General features: G+C 40.8%; 1 protein-coding gene across 2 annotated transcripts in view; it reads left to right on the forward strand.

Annotated features, from left to right (window-relative positions):
* PARD3B (par-3 family cell polarity regulator beta) overlaps positions 1-21824 on the forward strand; it is a 1797179-nt gene extending 1775355 nt beyond the window's left edge. For both annotated transcript variants that reach the window (XM_089670923.1, XM_089670934.1), the window contains one exon: positions 18012-21824. In XM_089670923.1, the coding sequence (XP_089527049.1) occupies positions 18012-18330 (319 nt within the window). In that variant the 3' untranslated portion in view covers positions 18331-21824. The remainder of the gene's footprint in view (positions 1-18011) is intronic.
* Positions 21825-25089: the final 3265 nt, after the last annotated feature.

Consider the following 25089-nt stretch of genomic DNA (forward strand, 5'->3'; position numbering starts at 1 on the left):
CTTTCATTGGCTTTTTCATAGGCTTTTTTGGGTGTGGGCGAGGACACAGGGGCCCCATGATCCCCTATTGCCCGGGGACCCCATGAATTGTCAGTCCGCCCCTGACTTCATGTTTTGATAATGTGAACAGCACTGTGTGCTGCCCATAGTATCATTTGCATAGGTATTTGAGGAGCGTTAAAAACATCCCTCAAAAGCTTGCTTTCAATGCCAGTGTGAACTAGATCTTATAGATGTGTTTTATGTTATTGAAAGATCATCTAATATTCTTATATGATAGATCTGGATGCATGTGTTTAAAAAGGGCTACGCCCTATGTACAACATAATTCGAACAGATTTTACAACACTGAATTCTTCTCCTTCCTTCTTGTCGATGTCTCCAGATATATCACGGATGCTCATTAGGAAACACGAGCACATACACATTCAACAAATGTAATTTGAGCCAGGCCTATTATTTAATTGCAGTTTTCCTGCTCTAATAAGTCCTCATGCACACGGGCGTTTTAATAACGCTGGTAACATTAGCTGTGTAAAGTCATGTTAAAAACGTGAGTTCTTCAGCATTTTTGCATTAGCGTATAGTGGTGTTTTGCCGCATTTAGTTGCGTCGTCCCATGGTTTTCCACGTTTGCGGTTTGTTTTTTTTTTTTAAATTGGGGGGGGAGTGTCAATAAAACTTCCAAAAATGACGGTTTGCAGTGTTTTACCACATTTTGCAGCGTTTTTCAGTGTTAGAGTGTTTTTACAGCTAAAAAACTCCTCCAGAAACCCAATAGTCCTGGGTTTTTTTATAGCCAAAAAACGTCCCAGCGAAAAAACGTTGATTACAGTCTATGTATGCATGGACACATAGGATAACATGCTGGGGGGTTTACTGGCTGTAGAAAAAAATGTCAAAAGCCAAAAACAGCCGCTGTAAAAAAGTCTAGTGTGTATGAGGACTTATAATGGTCAACAGGAAAATATTAAAAATGTATCCAGCATTTGTGTTTCTAGTGTTTTTTGTTTCTTTTTAAGATAACTAAACCATGAGTATCAAACAACAGAAAATGGTTTAAGGTCAACCTGCTCAAAAATGAATGTATTATTTTTTATAGATGCTGGAGAGTTAAATCCTATATTGGTTTATGCTGTCTTTTGGGGACTATCTTAAAGGTATCTCCTCCCTTTTTGGATTGTTAATATATTCTGCATTATGGAGAGAAAGAACATTTGTGTTCTGTGAATGAAAAACCAAAATGGGCAGAGTCATAACCTGCATTCAAACCACCAGACTCTCAATATAACTAGTATATCACTCTTTGCATGCAAAATAAATTACCTTCTTGACTTTTTCTACTCTATTGGTGGGATATCTGTACTTGAGGTCCTTGGTCTGCAAACTTCATGTGGAAATTATGAGGGGTTTATTGGGAGATCCTGGAACACAACAAAGGCAGGCAAGGAAATCCCCAGGTGGACTGATAGAAAGTTGGCTGTTATGGTAGAAAGCTCTTGCTGATGGAGTATTAAAGTCATGTAAAATGCCAGGGGCAGACATAAACCACAAGCTCTTTGAATGCCTTATACTGACCATTTAACTTTGAAACTGTATTCTTGCTCAACTGATGAAGTTTATTTAAATAAACTCAATATCCGTATCACCAAACATCTCCCCTCTGAAGATACTTTTCCAAACAAAAATCACACAATAGTCCACATATATGTTGGAGGCCTTTAATGCATACACCTTTGCAACTTTAGATATGGCTTCCATTGTATTAGGTCTTCACATATAAATTTCACCCTGGTACAGGAGTATTGTTAGGCTTGTCATGGATATTAGATATCCAAAAAATTAGTGGCCACACTCCAGGTTCTGGTCCCTTGATCAACTATATTGATACTACACCATCTGCACAAACTCTAAACTCTGAGAAGCTCTTTGGGGATTGAAATGTGTCAGGGGAGGAGTTTCTGTGGGTAGTTTTGAATACAATTGATCATGGAATGGAACCTTCTTTAGATTTGCTGTATGTTCAGGTAGAACAGGCCAAGAAGGACAACAACTACAAAAAGTCTAGCGGGCCCAGTCATAGGAGGGTGCAGTGGTAAAATGGCGAATGATGCCACTAGAGCATGAGTCCAATCCAAGCTGTAGCATGGTGTGCTGGTTGTATCTTGGATAGGTCATGAAGGGCCAACACCTGAGATAAAGGAGGCATGTAGTAATGGTTTTTGAGCGAGGTCACTATTGCTTGTTGTAGCAAAGTCATTGGATGACAAATAGATAATAAGAAATATGCATCAAATATCATATTTTCTACAGATACACACACTGTAGACATTCATTCTTTTATTCTACTAGCAAATATGTACCCATTCCCTAAATGGGTAAATTGAAATGGATTTTGGTTTTAAAGCAATTTAGCAATTGTGGTAAAAAGAAAACTTGTCTAAAATATTATAATCTGATGGTACAATTATCTAAAATGCGCCATATATGGTAAAATATGATTTTGCAATCTGTTTGGGGACGTACCTACATTTATGTGCTTTAAGGGCCTACATGATTGGATATAGTTTGAATTGTTTAGTCAGCCCTTGAACTACATTTTTGGGGTAAACCTAAAGAAAATTGTACATAGATTGAATAAAATTTGGTTATGTCTGTTTGAAACATTGTTTGCAATACACAAGCACATATGCAGGTTGCAAAACTGATCACACACACAATTCTACTGTACAATCTCCTTGAGTTTTACCAACAACACTGGATACACACCCTACATTAAAGTGTTACTAAACCCAGGACCCTGCATCCACTATATCTTGTCTCCGCCAGTGCACAGAACATGGAAATGCAATTATTTTAGTAAATATAAACAGCTAAATACCTTTTCTCATCAGCAGTAAGAGCAGACTTGTGACTTCTATCAGTATCCAACCGAGCACTGGTTAAAGCTTGTAGGAGCAGTTTTAATTTTGCTCTAGGAGGTTGCAGAACCCCTGACCTCTGTCTGGACAGTGCTGATTGGCCCTGTACTGATCACATGCACTCTCCCAAGAAAAAAAAACTCTCTAGAAAAACACAATAAACTGAGCATGTGCAGAGTGACTCCACATGATATGTCTTATTAGGAGATAATAGGGGGACATTGGAAGAAGGGGACATAATGCAGAGGATTAACCCCTTAGATTCCACAGTGAGTATAGCAAGCATGCTTTACTGCATATACAGACTGAATTTACTGTTGTGGGTTTAGCAACCCACTCTGGTGATATGGATACTCAGGAGATAGCTGTGTGTGTAGAGTGCAAATCTCTCTGGTAACATAGATACCAGGGAGAGAGCTGCGTACGTTGCATGCAGATCTCTCTGGTGACATGTATACTGGGGAGCAGGGGCGGACTGGCAGCTCATGAGTGCCCGAGTTTCTAAATGGTCAGTCCGCCCCTGCTGGGGAGATAACTGTGTGCGTAGAGTGGAGATCTTTCTGGTATCATGGATACTGGGGAGAGAACTGTGTGTGATGAGTGCAGATCTTTCTGGTGACATGGATAGTAGCAGAGAACTGTGTGTGTTAAGTGAAAATCTCTCTGGTGAGGTTGATACTGGGGAGAGAGCTGTATGTGTGCTGAGTGCAGATCTCTCTGGTGACATGGATACTGGAGAGATAGTTGTGTGTGCTGAGTGCAGATCTCTCTGGTGACATGGATACTGGGAAGAGAGCTGTGTATGTTGAGTGCAGATGTCTTTGGTGACATGGATACTAGGGAGGGAGCTGTGTGTGCTGAGTGCAGATCTCTCTGGTGACATGTATGCTGGGGAGATAGCTGTGTGTGGAGTGCAGATCTCTCTGGTGACATGGATACTAGGAGAGAACTGTGTGTGTTGAGTGCAGATCTCTCTGGTGACATTTATACTGGGGAGAGAACTGTGTGTGTTGAGTGCTGATGTCTCTGGTGACATGGATACTGGGGAGAGGGCTGTGTGTGTTGACAGATCTCTCTGGTGACATGGATACTGGGAAGAGAGCTGTGTGTATTTAGTGCAGATCTCTCTAGTGACATGGATACTGGGGAGAGAACTGTGTTTATTGAGTGAAGATTTCTGAATACTGGGGAGACAGCTGTGTGTGTTGAGTGCAGATCTGTCTGGGGACATGGATACTGGGAAGAGAGCTGTGTGTATTGAGTGTGTGTCGAATGCAGATCTCTCTGATGACATGTATGCTGGGGAGAGAGCTATGTGTGTCGAGTGCAGATCTCTCTGGTGACATGTATGCTGGGGAGATAGCTATGTGTGTAGAGTGCAGCTCTCTCTGGGGACATGTATGATGAGGAGATAGCTGTGTGTGTAGAGTGCAGATCTCTCTGGTGACATGTATGATGAGGAGATAGCTATGTGTGTAGAGTGCAGATCTCTCTGGTGATATGGATACTAGGGAGGGAGCTGTGTGTGTTGAGTGCAGATCTCTATGGTGACATGTATGATGAGGAGATAGCTATGTGTGTAGAGTGCAGATCTTTCTGGGGACATGGATACTGGGAAGAGAGCTGTGTGTATTGAGTGCAGATCTCTCTGGTGACATGTATGCCAAGGAGATAGCTATGTGTGTAGAGTGCAGATCTCTCTGGTGACATGGATACTAGGGAGGGAGCTGTGTGTGTAGAGTGCAGATCTCTCTGGTGACATGTATGCTGAGGAGATAGCTGTGTGTGTTGAGTGCAGATCTCTCTGGTGACATGTATACTGAGGAAATAGCTATGTGTGTTGAGTGCAGATCTCTCTGGTGACATGGATATTGGGGAGGGAGCTGTGTGTGTTGAATGCAGATTTCTCTGGTAAAAAAAGATACTGGAGAGAAAGATGTGTGTGTTGAGTGGAAATCTATTGGGTGACATGGATGCTGGGAAGAGAGCTGTGTGTGTTGAGTGCAGATCTTTCTGGTTAAAGGCATATTGGGGGGGGGGGGGTTGTGTTGAGTGCAGATCTCTCTGGTGTCATAGATACTGGAAAGAGAACTGTGTTTGTTGAGTGCAGATCTTTCTGATGACACATAGATGATGGGAAGAGAACTGTGGTGTTTGTTGTGTGCAGATCTCTCTGGTGACATAGATGATGGGAAGAGAACTGTGTTTGTTGTGTACAGATCTCTCTGGTGACATAGATGATGGGAAGAGAACTGTGTTCATTGACTGCAGATGCTAGGGTATGGATCTCATTGCTGATATAGATACTGGAAAGTGGGTTTTGGATAGGTATGGCAATGCATGTCAACCCATCATAAATACACCTGAAAAATGTGCTGCAATGCAAGTGTGAATCTAGCCTCAGTCTTCCTCATCTATCATCATACTACAGACCTGTGTGCTGAAGATGGGAATTTTAGCATGTTTAGTGGCGTGAGCTTAGTGAGAACAGACTGGCATCCACAATCAACAATAGTTGGCATGCTTCCTGAACAAATGTTAACTTTTACGTCATACACTTATTAATATTTATTTATATTATCAGATAACAAATGAATCAAACACCAGCTGTCCATTGCATCTTTACATTTTTTTCTTCCACAATACATGAATATACAGCAAATCAACCAAAGTTGTTGTGCCAGGTAGCTGCAAACTGTTCTGAGAATAAAGAAAAACTCATTGCATCATTATTCAGACACAGGAAATGCTCATAGTTTTTAACGTTCATTTTACAACAAGAACATCATCTTCTTGCCAAGATAACATGGCCTATAAACTGAAATACATTCTATTATTGTGCGCTTAATGAGACACATCTGGATAGGAAAAATATGGACTAATAATTTATTTTGCATTTTATCCAGTTGTTTTCCAGTAAGGTTGTTTTACATTTCCTCATCTGCTTCATGGAATACAGTTTTAAATGTGTACATGTTGCATGTCAGTGGACAATTTTAAACCTGCAAAAACCTGGCAAGGTTCAAACTTTTTGATTTTTGTGAATATTATCATGCAAATTTGTATAGTCTGCAAGAAGTCTTATCAATGTATGAACTATGATTGCCTGGATTCCTGCATTTCACATAAAATGCATAAAGTGGCCATAAATAAATTAAAAACAAACCAAATGTTCACAGATTTAAAGTGGTTCTAAAGTCTCAAGGTTTTTTTTACCTTCAAGCATTGTATGCATGAAGGTAAATAACTTTCTGTGTTTAGCAGCCCCCCCAAGTCCCCTCTAATACTTACCTGAGCCCCTCTTGACCCAGCGATGTCCACGAGAGCCTCGGTTTTCCAGGGAAAATCACTCCTGATTGGCTGAGGCAGCAGCAGGAGCCATTGGCTCCTGCTGCTGACAATCACATCCAGCGAGTCAATCAAGAGACGGAGGGGGTGGGCCACGGCTCTGTGTGTGAATGGACACTCAGAACAATGGCTCGGGAGTGTGCCTGCTTGGGTGCCTCCATAACAAGCTGTTAGCTATGGGGGCAATGGACAGCAGGTAAGTGCCAGGAGCACCGGCGGGGTAGCAGAGAAGAGAAGGATCTGGGCTGCTCTGTGCAAAACCACTGCACAGAGCAGGTAAGTATAACATGTTTTTTATTAAAAAAAAAAAAATCAAGACTTTATCACTTCAGTGCAAAATATTTTGTGTGATTTTTAGTTCTTAATGACAGTTTAGGATCTTTCAGTAGCCTTGCATTTCATGGAGTGTATCTGTGGTTCATCACATTCATAAATATCATCATGCAGATTAGATCCAATCCGAAAGGCATAGATTCGCATGTCATCTGAAAAAAACATTGTTTGATATGAAAGCCATTCACATCTATGCGGTGCAATTTTGATCCGGTTAAAAACGGGTCCTGAGCGAGTTTGGTGCAAATTTTATCTCCAGCTACACCAAATCCCCTCAGTAATTGCATTAATTTGCACTTGTCATGACAGAAATTGCATCAAATTTGCACAACATCAGTGTGAACCTAGTCTTAATCATGGCTAAGGTGTAGTTTACAATTTGCTTTATTTTTTTCAGGTACTTATATAGTGCCATCAATTTATGCAGTGCTTTACATATACAGTTGTGTTCAAAATAATAGCAGTCAGACATCACTAACCTGATCAATCACTGTTTTTGGTAGAAATGATATTTCTACATGGCAAATAATTTACTAGCAGGTGTAGTAGAGTAATAGAAATCCAACAGACCCAACAGTCATGACATGCATGCTGCTGATTCTGTGTAATTGAATCACTAATTGAAAGGGGCATGTTCAAAATAATAGCAGTGTGGAGTTCTATTAGTGAGGTCATTCATTCTTTGAAAAACAGGTGGCAATTATTGCCCTTATTTAAGGAAGGAAGGCATCAAATGTTGTACATGCTGGTTACATTGCATTTCTCTCTGAAATTCTGAGGAAAATGGGTAGTTCCAGACATTGTTCAGAAGAACAGCGTACCTTGATTAAAAAGTTGATTGGAGAGGGGAAAACATATAAAGAAGTGCAGAAAATGACAGGCTGCTCAGCTAAAATGATCGCAAATGCTTAAAAATGGCAACCAAAACCTGAAAGATGTGGAAGAAAGCGAAAAACTACCATTTGAATGGATAGAAGAATAACCAAAATGGCAAGGACTCAGCCAACAATCAGCTCCAGGAAGATCAAAGAACGTCTAAAATTACCTGTGAGTACTGTTACAATTAGAAGACGCCTATGTGAAGCCAAGCTATCTGCAAGAAGCCCCCGCAAAGTCCCACTGTTGAAAAAAAGACATGTGCTAAAGAGGTTACAATTTCATGGATCATGGATCAGTTTGAATACATCAGAATACTTGAAGAGGTCATGCTGCCTTATGCTGAAGAGGAAATGCCCTTGAAATGGGTGTTCCAACAAGACAACGACCCCAAACACACCAGTAAACGTGCAACATCTTGGTTCCAGACCAACAAGATTGACGTTATGGAGTGGCCAGCCCAATCCCCGGATCTTGATCCAATAGAAAACTTGTGGGGTGACATCAAAAACGCAGTTTCTGAGGCAAAACCAAGAAATAGAGAAGAACTGTGGAATGTAGTCCAATCATCCTGGGCTGGAATACCTGTTCACAGGTGCCAGAAGTTGGTTGACTCCATGCAACACAGATGTACAGCAGTTCTCAGAAACAGTGTTTATACAACTAAATATTAATTAAGTGATTCAAAGGAAAGCAAAATCTTCAAACATTTTTCAGTTTATATAGTGAATGTTTGAGTTTGTAAAGAAGAATACAAACACTGCTATTTTTTTAACAGTCTAATATTTACTTTTCTTCGATTTTTTTAGAGGAACAACACACATTTGATATATTTTTCTTCATGTTTTGATTTGGAATAGAATGTGTAGTGTTCCCAATGCATTTGTGTGTATGGAAATAAAAGCTATTAGAAGGATTTTGAGCTTTATTCACTTTTTTCAACTCACTGCTATTATTTTGAACACAACTGTATATATTATACATTCACATCAGTCCCTAACCCTCAAGGGGTGTACAATCTAAGGTCCCTAACTTACATTCATACATACACTGGCCAATTTAGAGGGGAGCCAATTAACCTACCAGCACGTCTTTGGAGTGTGGCAGGAAGCTGGAGTACCTGGAGGAAACCCACCCATGCAAACTCCAGGCAGGTTGTGCCATGGCTGGGATTTGAACCAGCGACCCTAGTACTGCCAAGCAGAATTGCTAACCATTTAGCCACTGTGCTTTGTCCCTAAGTCTCATTTTTTGTCAGGGGTTGTTGCCATCAATCAGAGAGCCCACAGGCTCTTACAGTATATGCGAGTAGACAAATAAGATCAGTTATCATGAAAAACCTAAATATTATAAGGAGAGGCATTTTTTTATGCATCTAGTCCCAGTCCAATGCTGTCAACAAATACTAACTGTTTTATACATGTGTTTTGTTTTATTTTTGAAAGTTTCAACACAAAGGCAAGTCGTTCGTTTTCACATGCGTATGTATGAACTTGCTGGCTGATGTTTAAAGAATATTTCTCTGGCAGTGCTAGTTGTGCAGTAACAAGCTTTAACGTATCTGTCAACCAGACATTCAACATCCGACCCATGCTGCAAGTCAAATTTAAAAAAAACCTATACTGGGTTGAAGTGAAAGTAACAGTTTTACTATTCACATATTCACCTTCGCTGTTCCCAAATGGCGAAATGCCACTTTGCAAATGTTCAGTCACCTCAATGAGCAATGGAAAGCAGTCAACGGCTATGATATGTATTCCAGGAGCAAAGCAAATGTCACATGCTTTTTAGATCCCAGCCAATACCAGCTAAGGCTTCAATGCCTTAGAAGGTGGTAAGAGGTGATAAGATTCCCTAGTATGGACAAATACATTATTATGATGTCATCCCGCTCATCTTCATATATGACAAAATGCTGATATAAATGCAGCAAAGTGTGAACAAAAGATGATGTTCAATGATTTACTTAATGCTTTGTTGCTGTCGGGATCTACAAGGTGAATCGTGTCATCAATACCTCACTTTAACCACTTGCCCTCCAGAGGATTTAGCCCCCTTCCTGACCAGGCTATTTTTTGTGATACGGCACTGCGTTATTTTAACTGACAATTGCGTGGTCATGCAACGCTGCACCCAAATACAATCTATGTCCTTTTTTTCCCACAAATAGAGCTTTCTTTTGGTGGTATTTGATCGCCTGTGTGTTTTTTATTTTTTTGCGCTATAGACAAAAAAAGAACTACAATTTTGAAAAAAAACTATAGTTTTTACTTTTTGCTATTAACCACTTGCCCTCCAGAGGATTTACCCCCCCTTCCTGAGCAGGCCATTTTTTGTGATACTGAGCTGCATTAGTTTAACTGACAATTGCGCAGTCATGCAACGCTGCATCCAAATGAAATTTACATCCTTTTTTTCCCACAAATAGAGCTTTCTTTCGGTGGTATTTGATCGCCTGTGCATTTTTTACTTTTTGCGCTATAAAAAAAAGACTGACAATTTTGAGAAAAAAACAGTATTTTTGACATTTTGCTATTAAACATGTCTAGTAAAAAAATGTGAAGAATCAAATTTTGTCAAAAATTTAGGCCAAAATGTATTCTGCTACGTGTCTTTGCTAAAAACAAAATCCCAATATGTGTAAATTAATTGGTTTACGTGAAAGTTATAGCGTTTACAAATGGCGGTATATATACTGGAATTTATTTTACTAGTAATGGCGGCGATCAGCGACTTATAGCGGGACTGCAGAAGGCATTCTGACACTGGGGGGAACTGACTTGGTGTCACTGACATCCCCAGTGACACCAATACAGTGATCAGTGCTAATAAAAAAACTGACACTGTACTAATTGCACTGGGCAGGAAGTGGTTAACATGTGGTGCGATCAAAGGGTTAACTGTGTGCTGTTTTACTATGAGGCTGTGTGTGTGTTTCACTGTAAGCACACTGCTTTGGATGGTTCTGCTATGCAGATCCATACAAGCAGTGTGCAGGAGCTGACAGGGGAGAGATCTGTATTGTTTACATACAGGTCTCTCTCCTGCCAGAAATCCTTGGAGATCTCCGGGTGTCGGCGGGGAATCACCGGCCGGGACCCGGTGATTGACAGCTGAGGCCACGAATAGTGGAGCGAGTAGGGCGCATGCGCACCTCCGACCCGGAACATGATTTTGCACACCCTTGCTGCCCTGTAGCAGTATTTCTGCTATAGGGCGGCACAGCAGCAGTTAAAGTGTAACTTCACCCTCTCTCTCAACATTGATTATTTTTAATTCCTATGCTGCTAGCATTGGTAAATAGCTACAAAAGTATATTATATTTACTTGTTTTAAACTTTCTTTCTTCAGTTACTTCCTGCTTTCCAGGAGTCTTCAGGAGGGGAGGAGGGGCTTTCTCAGCTAAGCACACCCTTCTGCCTGCATGCCTGAGCTAAAGGCAGATGAATTCCAGAAAATAAATATTACATGACTCTTCTGCCCTTACTCAAGATGACTATGGCCAGACATGCTAGGGGGTGTTCTCAGCAAAATAGAGTATGGAGTCATTTTGGATGGGGGAGTTTGTTTTGAATATTAAAAATAAATTAAAGAGCATCTTTGTTTTGTGTCCTAAATATTTGTAAAATCTAATTTGTTAACACCCAAATGTTCCTCTCTTTGATGATTCATGAGATTTTTATATGTAATACAGTTGCTTGAAAGGAAATTGAATTCATGCTATGGTAACTTTACAAATCAGGCCTATTATACAGATATGCTGGCACCCAGCACCTACAGCAGCTTTAGGTCTTTGCAAGACTACACAGTTCCTAGCCACACCTCTGAAGATTAGATTTCCCTTATACCTAGTACACACGATCAGAAAATAGGACGTAAAATACCACTTTCAAAACAATGATAATCTGATCATTAGTACACAGCTTTCAAGAGCCAATCACGACAGTTCAGGCAAAATTATCCGAAGGGACGAACACAAAAAATGTTCTTGTATGATACCAGAACAAACAATTTTCATTTAATCAGTATAGTATTTGTCTGAAAAAATCAGAAGACCAAAACCACGCATGCTTGGAAACGAAAGAATACATTACAATGCAAAAGGATTGAAAAATTTGCTTTGAATCTAGGAGTCAGCTAAAAAAGTCATGTAGGGGGTGGCAGCATGACAGATGGAGGGCAGTGGGAAAAAAGGGGGGAAGCAGGACAGGAAGTGTTATGGAAGGGGGGGCAGCGGGATAGGTGGGGGTCAGCGTCACAGTTTGGGGGACAGTGTGGGAGAGGTGAGAGCAGCAGGTCAGATGGGGGGCAGTGTCTATACACCTTGGGAATCACCAATCCTCCCAGCTCTCACCTGTCCAGCAGTGGCTCCTCCAGATGATATCGGTGGAGAGGATCTTTGCCAAGTGGGGTAGCTTAGACTGTGTCCCATCTCCACCACGGTCTCTGGTGGCAGCCGCAACAAAGAGCGGGGGGCTCCTCCACCATGACCTCCTCCTTCTCTAGGGGGCCCTCTGCTGGCACCCCCTGGCCTCACCCTTCCTGCACAGCCCAGCGCACACTGTCATTCCTGACCGGATCCTGCCTGACAGCAGGCCTCAACCACTCCCTGCAAGCATCTGACATCCGCCCACCACCTCACCCTTCTCTGCATCCTGCCACTGTTTCATTCTGACAGCAGCTGCCCCTTCTTAAAGATGACCCTGGTTGGGGCCCATGGTCTAGGCCCCTTGGGACGTTGGGTACCTTATATGTGTATGGGCTGTCCCCCCCCCCCCCATGGCGGTACTGTCAGCGGTGGGTGGGCTGGCAGAGGCTACGCCGACCTGGTGCTTGGGATCTGTCAAGCCCTTCAATACAATGTGCTACATTACATCACTTCCAAAGTTGAATTTTGTTATACGAGAATTTTCGTAACTTTAGTAACCTCCTCATTTTCGGTATGAGACTAGCATGCAAAAAGTAGCTGATGATCATCTGATATTCTCATCGCATGTACGAGGCTTTAAATACTCGCTGCATCAACACACCAACAATGCTGCCACCACCTCTTCTAACACTGAGAAAAAGGAACTTCAGTGTACACAATACAATAGCCCACTGAGACACACAAATAAAACCAAAAAGGTATTTTGAACAGATCTTCAGATTGTACTTGTAATAGCTCCAGTCAGAGATAAGCTAAGCCATGGCTTTGTGGAGTTCAGGTGTAAAAACTGGACCAGTCATCTGAACTGACCCTGTTTTCTCAACAGGTGCTCACTCTCCAACCTTTCAATGTCTATCAGAAAGAATATTTTGTGGGAAAGGAGATATTATGATATCTGGGAGTATTATTTATTCACCACAAGAGAATATTTTTTTCAACAAATCAATGCATGACAGCTGATAATTCTCAACCACCTCTACCTCACACAAATTCATAGATTCATCAAACAGCCATTGATAGTGCCTACCCATTGGCACCAAGCTCTTTTTAACCCATTCACATCAGGGAGCCTCCCATTCTTCTTGATTTTGCTGCTGCAGGAAACCTTTTGTATATCATTGTGCCTGTGCTGCCCCTCCCTACTTCCAAACTTTCTGCAAAAAAAAAAAAAACCTTGACCTAGGCTGTCTATCTGCTGAAGCTGACTTGACATGCCTGATGACTGATGGCTTTAAAAGAAAACAAAAAATAGCCGGTGTAATTGGTTTACAATCCCTGTTTCCCTGGTGCCTATGCTACAACAAACAAATGTAACCTCTTGTGGGAGGATTTACTAAAGCTGGAGCAGCCAGAATCTGGAGCAGTTGTGCACAGTAACCAATCAGCTTCTAGCTTCAGCTTGTTCAGGTAAACTTTGAAAATGACAGCTAGCAGTTGATTGGTTGTCATGCACAGCTGCTCCAGTCTTAGTAAACTCCCTCTCAGTATCTGCCCACAGGCGTGCGCACAAGGTGTGCCAGATGTGCCTGGGCACACCCTAATCACCTTGTGCGCATTACCATTATCACTCTGCGTGCCAGCAGGGAGATAAAAATGATCTCCTTCTTACCAGCTCTGCCATAAGAGACATGCTTGCACACTTCTCTTTCACTGTGCAGGCAGGGGAATCAATGTGCCAGGGCCATATATATATGTAAATACAGATGTGTGTTTGAGCTTTGGGGTGAAATAGGCTGCCCACACCTATGTATCTGCCATTTTGGTAACACACTATATTGTTATCGTTTGCTGCAAAATGTATGACCAGCTTTAGCCCCATAAAACCAAAACAAATTTCCATTCTTCAAATAATCTGAATGATTTGCACAACCTATTAGGGTGCATAAACAAAGGATATAAAATATCGCAACTGTGCAATCCTGTTCGCATTCAAGACCTCTTATAGGTTTCCCTTTTTCAGTGAATTCTTCAGGGAAGTGATTATAACATGCCAACTCAGCTCAATAGAGATCAATCATCAGCTGTCTAGTTATTATGGCAGATTCTTTTGTAAATAACTGGATACATGAATGGTAGAGGGTCTTGGCACTGTAGATTACTATGTGACATTTCACTAGGCTATTTCTAAATCTGTTCACACACATTACCTTCCATTTAATCAACCTGACTGCCAAATAATTGAACCTGTGACCAGCGTTGGTGTGCTGTATGAGCCGTAGGCCAAACAAAACACATTCAGTTGCTCCTCTGTGGGATGAATGGATTACAGAGAGAGAATTATTTCACAGCTGTCAATGTGGTCATCACTTATTGGGATTCAAATTTATATCCATAGCTGATCCATCACAGGAGAGTGTTTCGGCCAAAGTAATTCTGTTAGGTGCGTGTGTATGCCAAAAGGGTGAATTTGGTCTCCATGCACTGAACATCTAGGAATGACTGCACAGATTTTAGAACATATTTTGTGAATATGAAGTCCACTCTTTTAATGGAAATAAAATATTCATTAGGAAGTCATTTACTTTATTTTCTCACTTTTCTTCTTTTAATACATGCTGTATATCAAGTGTCAAATTTGCTTTACATGTCAAAGGTCACCTGTTTTCAAAGCCTCTTAAATCGATCAGTTTGCATCTTAGCCTGGGTTCACATACGTGCGGTGTTGTATATCACATGTGATTCGCACAGGAACCGCACCGCATTCCTGTGCAAAACACATGCGATTTGTGTGCGGTGTGATCGGAGCCATACATTTTGTATGGCTCTAATCGCACTGCACCAAAAATGTGCAGGACCTTTTTTTGGGTCTGCACTAGAATCAGATCGCATAGGTATTCACACCTATGCAATCCGATTCTGCACATCGCACCGTGTTTTGCGGACCACTTTCGGGGTGTTATTAACTTAACATACACATCCGCAGCGGTTTACATGAACGGGGTGCAATTTATTTATTTAATTTATTTCAGGTACTTATATAGCGCCATCAATTTACGCAGCGCTTTACATATATATTGTACATTCACATCAGTCCCTAACCCTCAAGGGGTGTACAATCTAAGGTCCCTAACTTACATTCATATACAAGGGCCAATTTAGACAGGATCCAAATAACCTACCAGCAAGTCTTTGGAGTGTGGGAGGAAACAGGAGTACACCCACACAGGCACAGGGAGAACATGCATATGCCAGGCAGGAGGTGCCGTGGCTGGGATTCGAACCAATTGCCCCTAGTACTGCCAGGTGGAAGTGCTAACCATTTAGCCACTGTGCTGCCCATTGTGATGCGATGCTGAATTCGCACTGAAAACGCTGCAAATTCCACACTCATCAGTGTGAACCAGGGCTTAAACTGAGTTTATACCGTATACAAAAAGCAGATACACACATACCTGTCTAAGGGCTTATTAACAAGAGTATTATCTCCCTGTTCTACATAAGTTTGAATCTTCTGTCCTCATTGCAGCCAAATTTGTGAACTGCAGAGGAGCATAAATAAAGCAAATTTATAGAGAATTCTTCTTCGATGATTGAGAGCCGTTATCCACTATCCTATACCTTTTTTATTGAAATTCATGACATATAAGAAGATGAGATTTTCATCATAGAGTCCCATCAATGAAGGCTCTGGAGTTTTATTAGAAACCACATGATGAATGCTTTATAAAAATTGTTGCAGTGGGAAAGTAAGAGTTTTTTTCTTGCTTTATTTTAAAACACTTAATTCCATGAAATATTACCAACATCATCTCTATAACTTACAAGCATGTGATGGTGTAAATTACACAACCATTGCATTAGGAGCGTGTTGAACATCCACAGATTATTCAGCTATCAAAGATATTTCTGTTGTTGTCTGCCAGACAGTGTCACCCATAGAACCAGTGAATGTGACTTTCACCAAACATTTACACGTTGTTTAAAACACATGCACCTGGAAGATTCACCTGCAGTGAATATAAGATTCTTTGTGTTATAATTTTGTTCTTTAACCCCGGTCACATCCGGTCTGACTTGGCATGCGATTTGCATGCCATGCAACTTGCAATCGTATGCCAAGTCACACCTTATTGTCCGCAATTACAGCGTCATTTCGGTGTGGTTCCAACTTGGTCGGAGCCGCACCGATTTTTAAATCAGATGTCTTGCAAATCGCACCTGAAATCGGCATGTCCCCGACTTTGAAAGCGTGCAACTTCACTGTAAATTGCATAATTTCAATGTCAGGCTTGATGTGACCGGGTGTTAGGCTGGGAATACACCTGCAGATTTTATATCATTCAACCAACAAGTTGAGTAAAAGAAAATTGACAGATCCCTTCATCAACACAATGGCGTGTGATGCAGGGATCTCCCCTGTTGTGCTATTGTATTCTGACAGGCAGGACTAACATCCTTCCCCCATCCCCAGAAAACACAGATCAGCACTGCAGCCATTGGCTGATATTAAATGTAAGCCTTTATTATCACTTTAAATAGGAAAAATTTAAAAACCCAACTTGTAATAGATTTTTCTTCACTTACTGTCCTAGAAACGCAACAACAGAAATGTTATAGAGTAAGAGGGTATTCCTTCTTAGGCTGGCCATACATGGTTAGTTTTTTTTTAAAGTTTAGCGAGTGGGCAGATTTCTCCACCCACACAAACAAGATGGATGGATGAATTCCCACTGCCTGGACATTGTATTCTGACAGTGGCACCTGTTACTATCAGAAAATACTGATCAGTGGCTGCAGCTGTTTGACTGTACTGACGATCATTCAAAAATTTGATGTGCCTTTAATAATAGTCAATTAAATAGTCAGTTTGTTTGAGTGGTCCCTGCTGGAATGGCCAGAATTTGATCAGCGTATGCCCTGGCTAGCTTCAGACAGTTGTCACCAGAACATGTGTCCATATTGGAATAGTTGTGCTCTCCTGCTCTGATTTCCAGTTAGTTTCTGTGTCTGTGACAGTGGTCCCCAACAAGGGATACAGAGAGCAATAAAAACACAACAGGGTTTTATCCTACCCTTCCCTTGGCTATACATACACTTTAAACTGGTCCGAGAGGGAGAATGAGAAATTACTACTAAATCACAAGAAGAAAATCCAGTGGGTTGGAAATATTTTTATTTCAGATTTTGCACTAATCACTGTGGGTTGGGAAAAAAACAGTGCATACATAAGTTGGGTGAAAAATCATCCTTCTAAGGAGCTGATGAATACAAATAAACAAAGGGCAGCACAGTGGCTAAATGGTTAGCACTCCCACCTGGCAGTACTAGGGTCGTTGGTTCGAATGCCAATCATGGCACCACCTGCTTGGAATGTGCATGTTCTCTCTGTGCCTGCGTGGGTTTCCTCTGGGTCCTCTGGTTTCCTCCCACACTCCAAAGACATGCTGGTAGGTTAATTGGATCCTGTCTAAATTGACCCTAGTATGTATGAATGTGAGTTAGGAACCTTAGATTGTACAACTCTTGAGGGTTAGGGACTGATGCAAATATAATATATATATGTAAAGCGCTGCATAAATTGATGGTGCTATACAAGTACCTGAAATAAATAAATAAACAAAGGAGCAAGTCCAAAAATTGTCAGCCGAACAGTGCTTGCATCCAATCAGATGCAAGCAATGTCCAGGTATTTAACAGCTGTTGGAGGAGCGACTGCTGGATATAATAGCTGCCAGCTGACATTCCTCTATCCATGCTGCTTGGTGTGGATGGGGGAATCAATGGATTTCAGCCCCACAGGTGAACAAGTGTGTGTATGGACAGCTATAGTCCCTAGTAGTTATGCTAATCAATGATCACGTAGATCATCACATATATCTAACCTATTATATCTAAAACATATTACATCTACTGGTCAGTACTGGATTTCACGTTATCTAAAAAATGAAACCTAAAAATGTTTACCAAATTATAATGTGTTCTGTGATGATAATATATACACTATGAACTTGTAAAACCTTTATGGAAGAAAATATGCACATCTTGTCCATAGCAACTTTCTTTTCTAAATCTGATCAAATGTCTATTTTCTGAGGTAGTTGATGATTTTTAGAAATGTTTTCCACTACAGATTACAGCACAATAATGTTGTGTTTGCATTGCAGACCAGGCCCAGTGGATACTGCGGAGTACATGGCTGGACCTCGGGCAATGTACATGGAGAGGGACCCTCCTTATTACTATGATGTTGCTGTATCAAACAGTAGAGGTACTTATTCCAGATCTAAAGCACATCAAGAAGATAACTACAGATATCCTCCATATCAGGCACCACCAGCCAAAGGTCCTCTGCGGCAGGATGTTCCACCCTCTCCACCTCAAAGTCATCGAATGCCTGGATATGGTACTGGAGGAAGATCAGGGCAAGATCGGTACAGAAGTCAGGAACCTAAACATAAAAATGCCATGACTGCTGCTGTATAGTCTACCTATCATCATAATATGCCTGGAGTTAAACATACTATGAAATGAAAGACATAACCAGCTTTCAGCTGCTAACTGTGTAAATGCCAAAACAATTTTACGGTACCCTATGGAATGGTATTAGAAATCTAGCCTTATGTAAAGCAATATCTGTTCACAGCGCAGTGCTGTTTTGATGCCTTCGAACTACCTATACGAATATTGATTTTAACCACATGTGCATTTTGTATGGTATTTCAATTTCCTGAACATGAAGGTATTTTAGGTATTTGTTTTTTGTTTGATTTGTGTGCTAGCCACAGGTGGTGATGACATCCATTCATACGTATCATTTACAGAATGTATCATTATTGCAAAAAGGTCTAATATGTCTTTCTGATATAAGTAGAGCATTTACTAAAACTTTCCATATAACTATTGATAACATAGTAAGATAGTCTCATTGTATCAAATTATTACATTTAACAGACACATTTTCTTACTTAAATACCTTATATTTATTTACATTTATTTACATATGTAACATATTTTTCTATTGCGCCAATAGCTAAATACACAGCAATTTTACTGTTTTAGCTGCCAGTGGATTTGTACTTTTGTCCAGCCATTTTCTGATCCATTCAGAATGATGTGATATTTCTTAGTTCACAATTCACAGTTTTGTGTTTTTTTTCTTGATGTGTTTTCTACTGAAATCAATGGAAATGTATCAATACACATATTATTATTATTATTATACAGTATTTATAAAGCGCCAATAGTTCGCTCAGAGCTGTACATTACAAAGGGTGACAGAACAACAACAATACAATGCAAAATATGAGGGGATCGAGGGCCCTGCTCTTTTGAGCTTACAATCTACGAGGGAGGGGGTGGTGGCACAGGAGGAGATAGCTGTGGGGGATGGAGTGGTAGGAAGAGTGGAGGAGGTTGGCAAGTTAGCAGGGGGTGGGATAGGCTTCCCTGAAGAGATGGGTTTTCAGGGTGTGCCTAAAGGAGAGGAGAGTAGGTGATAATCTGATGGGTTGGGGTAGGGAGTTCCAGAGGATGGGTGACAGCCTGGAGAAGTCCTGGAGGCAGGCATGGGAGGAGGAGACCAGGGAACTAGAGAGAAGGAGGTCTTGTGAGGAACGGAGTGTGCGTGCTGGGTGGTACTTGGATATTAGGTCAGTGATGTAGTTCGGGGCAGTATGGTGGATGGCTTTGTACGTCACTGTTAGGATTTTGAATTTGATCCGTTGCGCAATCGGAAGCCAGTGAAGGGATTGGCAGAGGGGGGTGGTGGAAACGGAGCGGTTGGAAAGGTGAATGAGTCTGGCAGCCGTATTCAGGATCGACTGAAGCGGGGATAGCCAGCGGCGAGGCAGGCCAGTAAGGAGGGAGTTGCAGTAATCGAGTCGTGATATGATATCAACATTAAGGCCAGCATCAATGTGCACCATGATGTAAGTTGTCAAATCATGACACATGCAAATGTATAATGATGCATGTCAGTAGGGGTTAATACACATTAAGACTTGCGGTGGCATTCAGTACAATCTGCATTGCGACAAACCACTATGACATGCACTTTGACGGGTTCCATTGAAATAAATAGAAAAGGTGTTAAGGAATCAGTTTACTGGTTCCTAGGATTGGCCAGCTGTTCATTAAGTGGGGTACACACTATGGGAAAATCAAAGAACAATCATCCGATTTTCAGTGAAGGTGCGCATTATGAGGTAACCGCAAATGGTATTAGAGGAGAAGTATAGCCAAAGATTTTTAGGCTGCACTTCTGTGGATCACAGGAGTGCAGTTTGTTCTGCACTTCTATGACCCATTATCGGTTGACAGCGGGCTGAAGCCTATTGTCATCACTCAGCTGGTCTAACCTGGGGAAAGATCCCGACTTTAAAGTCGGGATCCACCCCAGAGTCTGGAGTGGCACCTGGCTCATCCTCTCAGGAGGTAGACTCAGCAAGTGACTGACAGTCACCGCTGTCTGCTCAGAGCGGCTGTGAGAACTCAGCAATCAGAGGTCTTGTGATCGCTGAGTTCTCACTCTTAAACAGTTGCAGCATCGAACTCATGCTGCATCCACCTAGGTAAGTATGATTTTTAAATAAAAAACATTCCCATACTTCTCCTTTAACTGGTATGAAAATTCTCGTACAACAAAGGCAGACATTCTTTTTTGTGTATGATTGCTATTTTTGTTGCAACCTTCTTCTGGGTCATGCTTTCCTTCTGATCATGCGCATTTTCTTCTATTTGGTACGATTACTGTACACCTTGATCGAAAAACTGATGTGTTCATGTACAATGTCTAGCTTGCACCTTTATCTAGCTAGCTTTTCTAGCTTGCACCTTTGTTTTTTTTGTTCGTCTGAACAGTCAGAATCTGCTGTAGAAAGCACTATAATAACAGATAATCGACAGAACGTTCCTCGTATGGAATTTTTCTTCTGATTTTCTTATAGTGTGTACTTAGCTTTAGACTGAAAAGATAATGTTGATTTAATAGCCTTAGATTAGCCTGGAGGGAGAAAGTAAAGGTGGCCATACATACAGGGACGGACTGACAACTCATGGGACCCCAGGGCAGTAAGGGATCATGGGGCCCCTGTGTCCTCGCCCACACTCAAACCACACCCAAAAAAGTCTATGAAAGGTACCAGGGGCATCTCATGGGGCCCCCTACTGACCCGGGGCCCTCGGGCAGTGCCCGAGTTCCCGAATGGTTAGTCCGCCCCCGCATACACATGACAAGTTTCCAGCAATTTCTACCACTTGGAATTAAATAGGATCGAATTTGCCTCGATCAAACCTGGTGGAAAAATCGGATTATTTTAGTTAAAATAGGTTTATTTCTCTCTGGTTTCAATCAATTCTTCATTAACCTGTGTATGGCCAGTTTTAGCATTGGAAACCACAAAACTTGACCAGATTGTTGCTTTGCTGAACCAGGAAATACGTCTGTCACCTGTCTGCTTGGCTGGCCAGTGCTGAAGAGGTTCATAAATCACATCACATAGCTGAACAAAATAATGAATAATTTGCCAGGTAAAACAGTAAACAGATATGTGTTTCAAATGTATATTTAGCTGTTGGCCTGAAGTTTCAATTTAAAGCTAGTTACAGATTTTTATCATCACTTCTGCTTCTTAAATATATTTTTATAATTCATCGCCGCCAGACGGGAGATTGCTGGGTTGAACAGTTTGCTTTTTCACGTCTACTCACTACCTCTGTAATAAAATGGCTAATGATAAAAAATTGCTGGCCGAATGTCATGATCAAATGCCGTTCTCTGGAGTAGATGAATATATCAGGGCTGAGCTTTTTGGTATTTTATACTAATGTTGTAATAACGGTATAGAAGATTAATAGTTGCATGGTACTATATTTTATAAAGCCTTATTTAGAATTTGTACAATTTCTTGTTGGAATCATTTGTAATGTTTCTTCCAATTTTTTATATGCTAACAAAATAAACATCAGTGCAAACATAACTATGCTTTCTGCTGGCAAAGTATGCAAAGTACATACACTACATATTTTTAGAAAGCATTATACTGATCTATTTGCAATAACTCAAGATGAAGGAACATTTTGCTGCAATGGCATTCCTAGCTTATCTGGCACTTGGAACAGATCATATTTTTAAATACCTCCCTTCCATATTTAAAATAATTTAACTTCATGCAGAGATGTTGAATTGCCTGGTTACCAACATTCAAAAATAATTAGGCGGGACCCATTGAAGGTACACAGCAGAATAATGCACTGTGCACAGTGTGCTGCCTGTCATAAAATGGGTGTTGCTTCACGGTTTAAGGTTTGTAGTGTGAGAGTAAAATAAACCCGAGAATTTATGTCATTGGCAATAATAGTAAGACAAGCCATAGATTATTCAGATGATCACATTACATCAGTAAAGTTCAATGTGTTTGGGCCATGCAGGCATGTGATCATATCCCTGATGAAAGGGCCCTGCATGCCCCTTAAATGTTGCACTTTATTGCTGTGATATGATCTTCTGAATAAACATTTGAACATTATTTCAAAGATCTGTGTCGTGCTGACAATATACACTTTGACTTGTTACCGGTTTCCAGCTGGCAGTTGCTACAACACCCTTCTTACCTCTGGCAATTTCCAGGAAAGTGTTCCATAGGGATGATACATGATTGACAGCAATAATAACTCCCAGCACTGATGAAAGTGGCCGCAGTAAACCTCCCTTCAGTATTATTGGAGTGACGTCTCCTTGGTGTCATCACTTCCGTTACCACACCATCTTTGCATTCCACGCTGGTTCCAGCGGCATCTGGATACTCACCACTGCTCCTGCCTGGATTGGGATGACTACTCCATCCACTAGATTACCATGGGGACCTTCCCACATGATTTTACATGCTAAATCACATCTGTTTAATAGTGAGTTCCCAATTTGTTTATTTTTAATGGACAAAACTGTAAATATACTGCACTTAGTCTGGCGCTCCTCTGTGTTCTTTTCGTATACTGTTTACAGAGCCTCAGCTTTACTCTGGAGGGAGCTGCCACTGGTGCTCATATAGAATTCATACTATGGACATTTGATGGACTTATATTACAATTTCTGATTGTAGATCTGTATGATTTTTAACAATATTTGCTCCTTTAGCGCCCATCCCCCCTTTTTTTTCTTTTTTCAATTGGCCAAAGTTACCAACTGATACCATGTGAACTTTATGAGTTAATGTAACTGTAGCCACCAATGTGTAAGAATATTCCAAAAAAGATACATTCTATATCTGTTCAAAATCAATTTTAAAAAATCTGCTAATTTATTATTGTTGCTTATATGTATATTTAAAAAGTAACTCCCCTTTATAGACATTTCTGGTTAATCTAAGATTTGGAAATTTTAAGTCAGAGCAACAATGTATTTGTCATTTTGTGAATACCATTGATCTCCTTATTTCCCCATTTTGTTTCTAGAGAGAGCTTAATAGATATTGTCAAACTTACCTAAACACGCGCTCCCATGGTGAGCTTTCGCTTCACCATCCAGCCGGGACTTTAGTTCTATTGTCCAGTGGGGGTCACTCCACCTGATAGGTCCAACTTCTTTCAGTGCCAGGGGCTGGAATACAGAAAGCATTTCAGCACCTGGAACACTGCTGCCAATCTGCATGCCATCGATGGCCGCACCAGGACACTCTTTAAATGATGGTACTAAGTATGGGCCCCCCTTCCCCAGGTACACTACTGTTTAGTTGGTGGATTCACTCTAAAGCACAAGGGTATGTCAATATTGTCACATGTATTTTCCCAACCAGAAAAAAACATACCATCTGATCCAGGGGCAGACTGACAACTCATGGGGCCCCCGGGCAATAGGGAATCATGGGGCCCCTGTGTCCTTGCCTAAACTCAAAAAAGCCTATGAAAAAGGTACCAGGGGCATCTCATGGGGCCCCCTATTGACCCCGGGCCCTCGGGCAGTGCCCGAGTTTCCAAATGGTCAATCTGCAGTTATACACAGTTTAAAGGTATAGAAACCACTAGTATATTCAAAGCCCTAAAATGGCAGATAGGTCAGCAGAATAATAGATGAAATTATCTTCATTCAAAATCAGAATATCAAGGACCAGAATCTGTATTCAAAAGAACTTGTTAATGCTTTAAAAAAAAATCTAAAAAAAAAAACCCATAAATGGAAAAAAGCTGAAACGTACAAGCATAGTTCATGTTCAAAGTGAATTCAGCCTGCAGAATGTATTGATCCCATACTAAGTGTGCAATCAATACTTTCTGTCACAGCATGCTTTTTACAGTGAAAAATGTATCACAGCAACAAAACATTGCAAACCCCTGGCTACGCTTTTTCTTTTCTCTCTCTTTTTTTTCAATTTTCTGCTGAAACTTTGCCTGCTGTTCTTTTAGTAGTACACCTGGGAGTTTAAACAGTACAGCCATTAATAAAAAAAAAGGATGCCCTAGGGTTGGTTTTTCTTCTCCCCATGGATGGTCAGCTTTATGGCCTGGCGAAGGGGCAGCCAAAAGCAGGGAAGGCTCAATTGGAAGAATTTGACTGCGAGTTAAACACAAAGCAGGGCAGCCAAGAAAAACAGTATGAACCATGTCAATTTTTATTACAATAATAAGACTGGCTTTTACTCTGCTGTTCTACACACCAGTTTTATTTGACTACATAAAAAAATCAGCATTAGGGCAGATTACTCTTTGGGGGCCCATACCTTGAAACTTAAATGTTGCTCTTTAAGAGCAATTAACTGTGTCACTGTACACCTCTGTACACTCACTTAATGAAGCCACCTCTGGTATATGTACAAATCAAGACTCAAGTCTAGTAGTCAAGAAACATGGACATTTGTAATGATCACATGCCAAAAGAATTCTGTTTGTTTTTTTGAGGACTACTTTATTAAAATGTAAATGTCAAACAACACTGAAAAGTTTGCCAACTGAACCTATTCAAATGGCCAGGGGATGTAGATATTAAAAAGTAAATTGAGAAGTGCAAATAGTATAGCAAGTTATCTTTGTTTATCTGTAATATAGTGTCTTGTATGTGCAAGTGCATTGAAGAAAGGTAACTGTAATGTGTAGAGAACTTTGAGTATCTCTAAAGTCCAACCTTTTTTTCTCTTTTATTTTGAATAACGTACGGGATGACTTTTTTTGGCATCTGTGTGCCATTGGCGAAATTTTCCTAAGAGATCCTCCTCTTAGACAGATGTCACTGGAACAAGTGTTTCTATTGGA

This window comes from Staurois parvus, unplaced genomic scaffold, assembly GCF_062004578.1.
Source record: "Staurois parvus isolate SC_StPar_1 unplaced genomic scaffold, SC_StPar_1.0 ptg000011l, whole genome shotgun sequence".
Classification (NCBI taxonomy): domain Eukaryota; kingdom Metazoa; phylum Chordata; class Amphibia; order Anura; family Ranidae; genus Staurois; species Staurois parvus.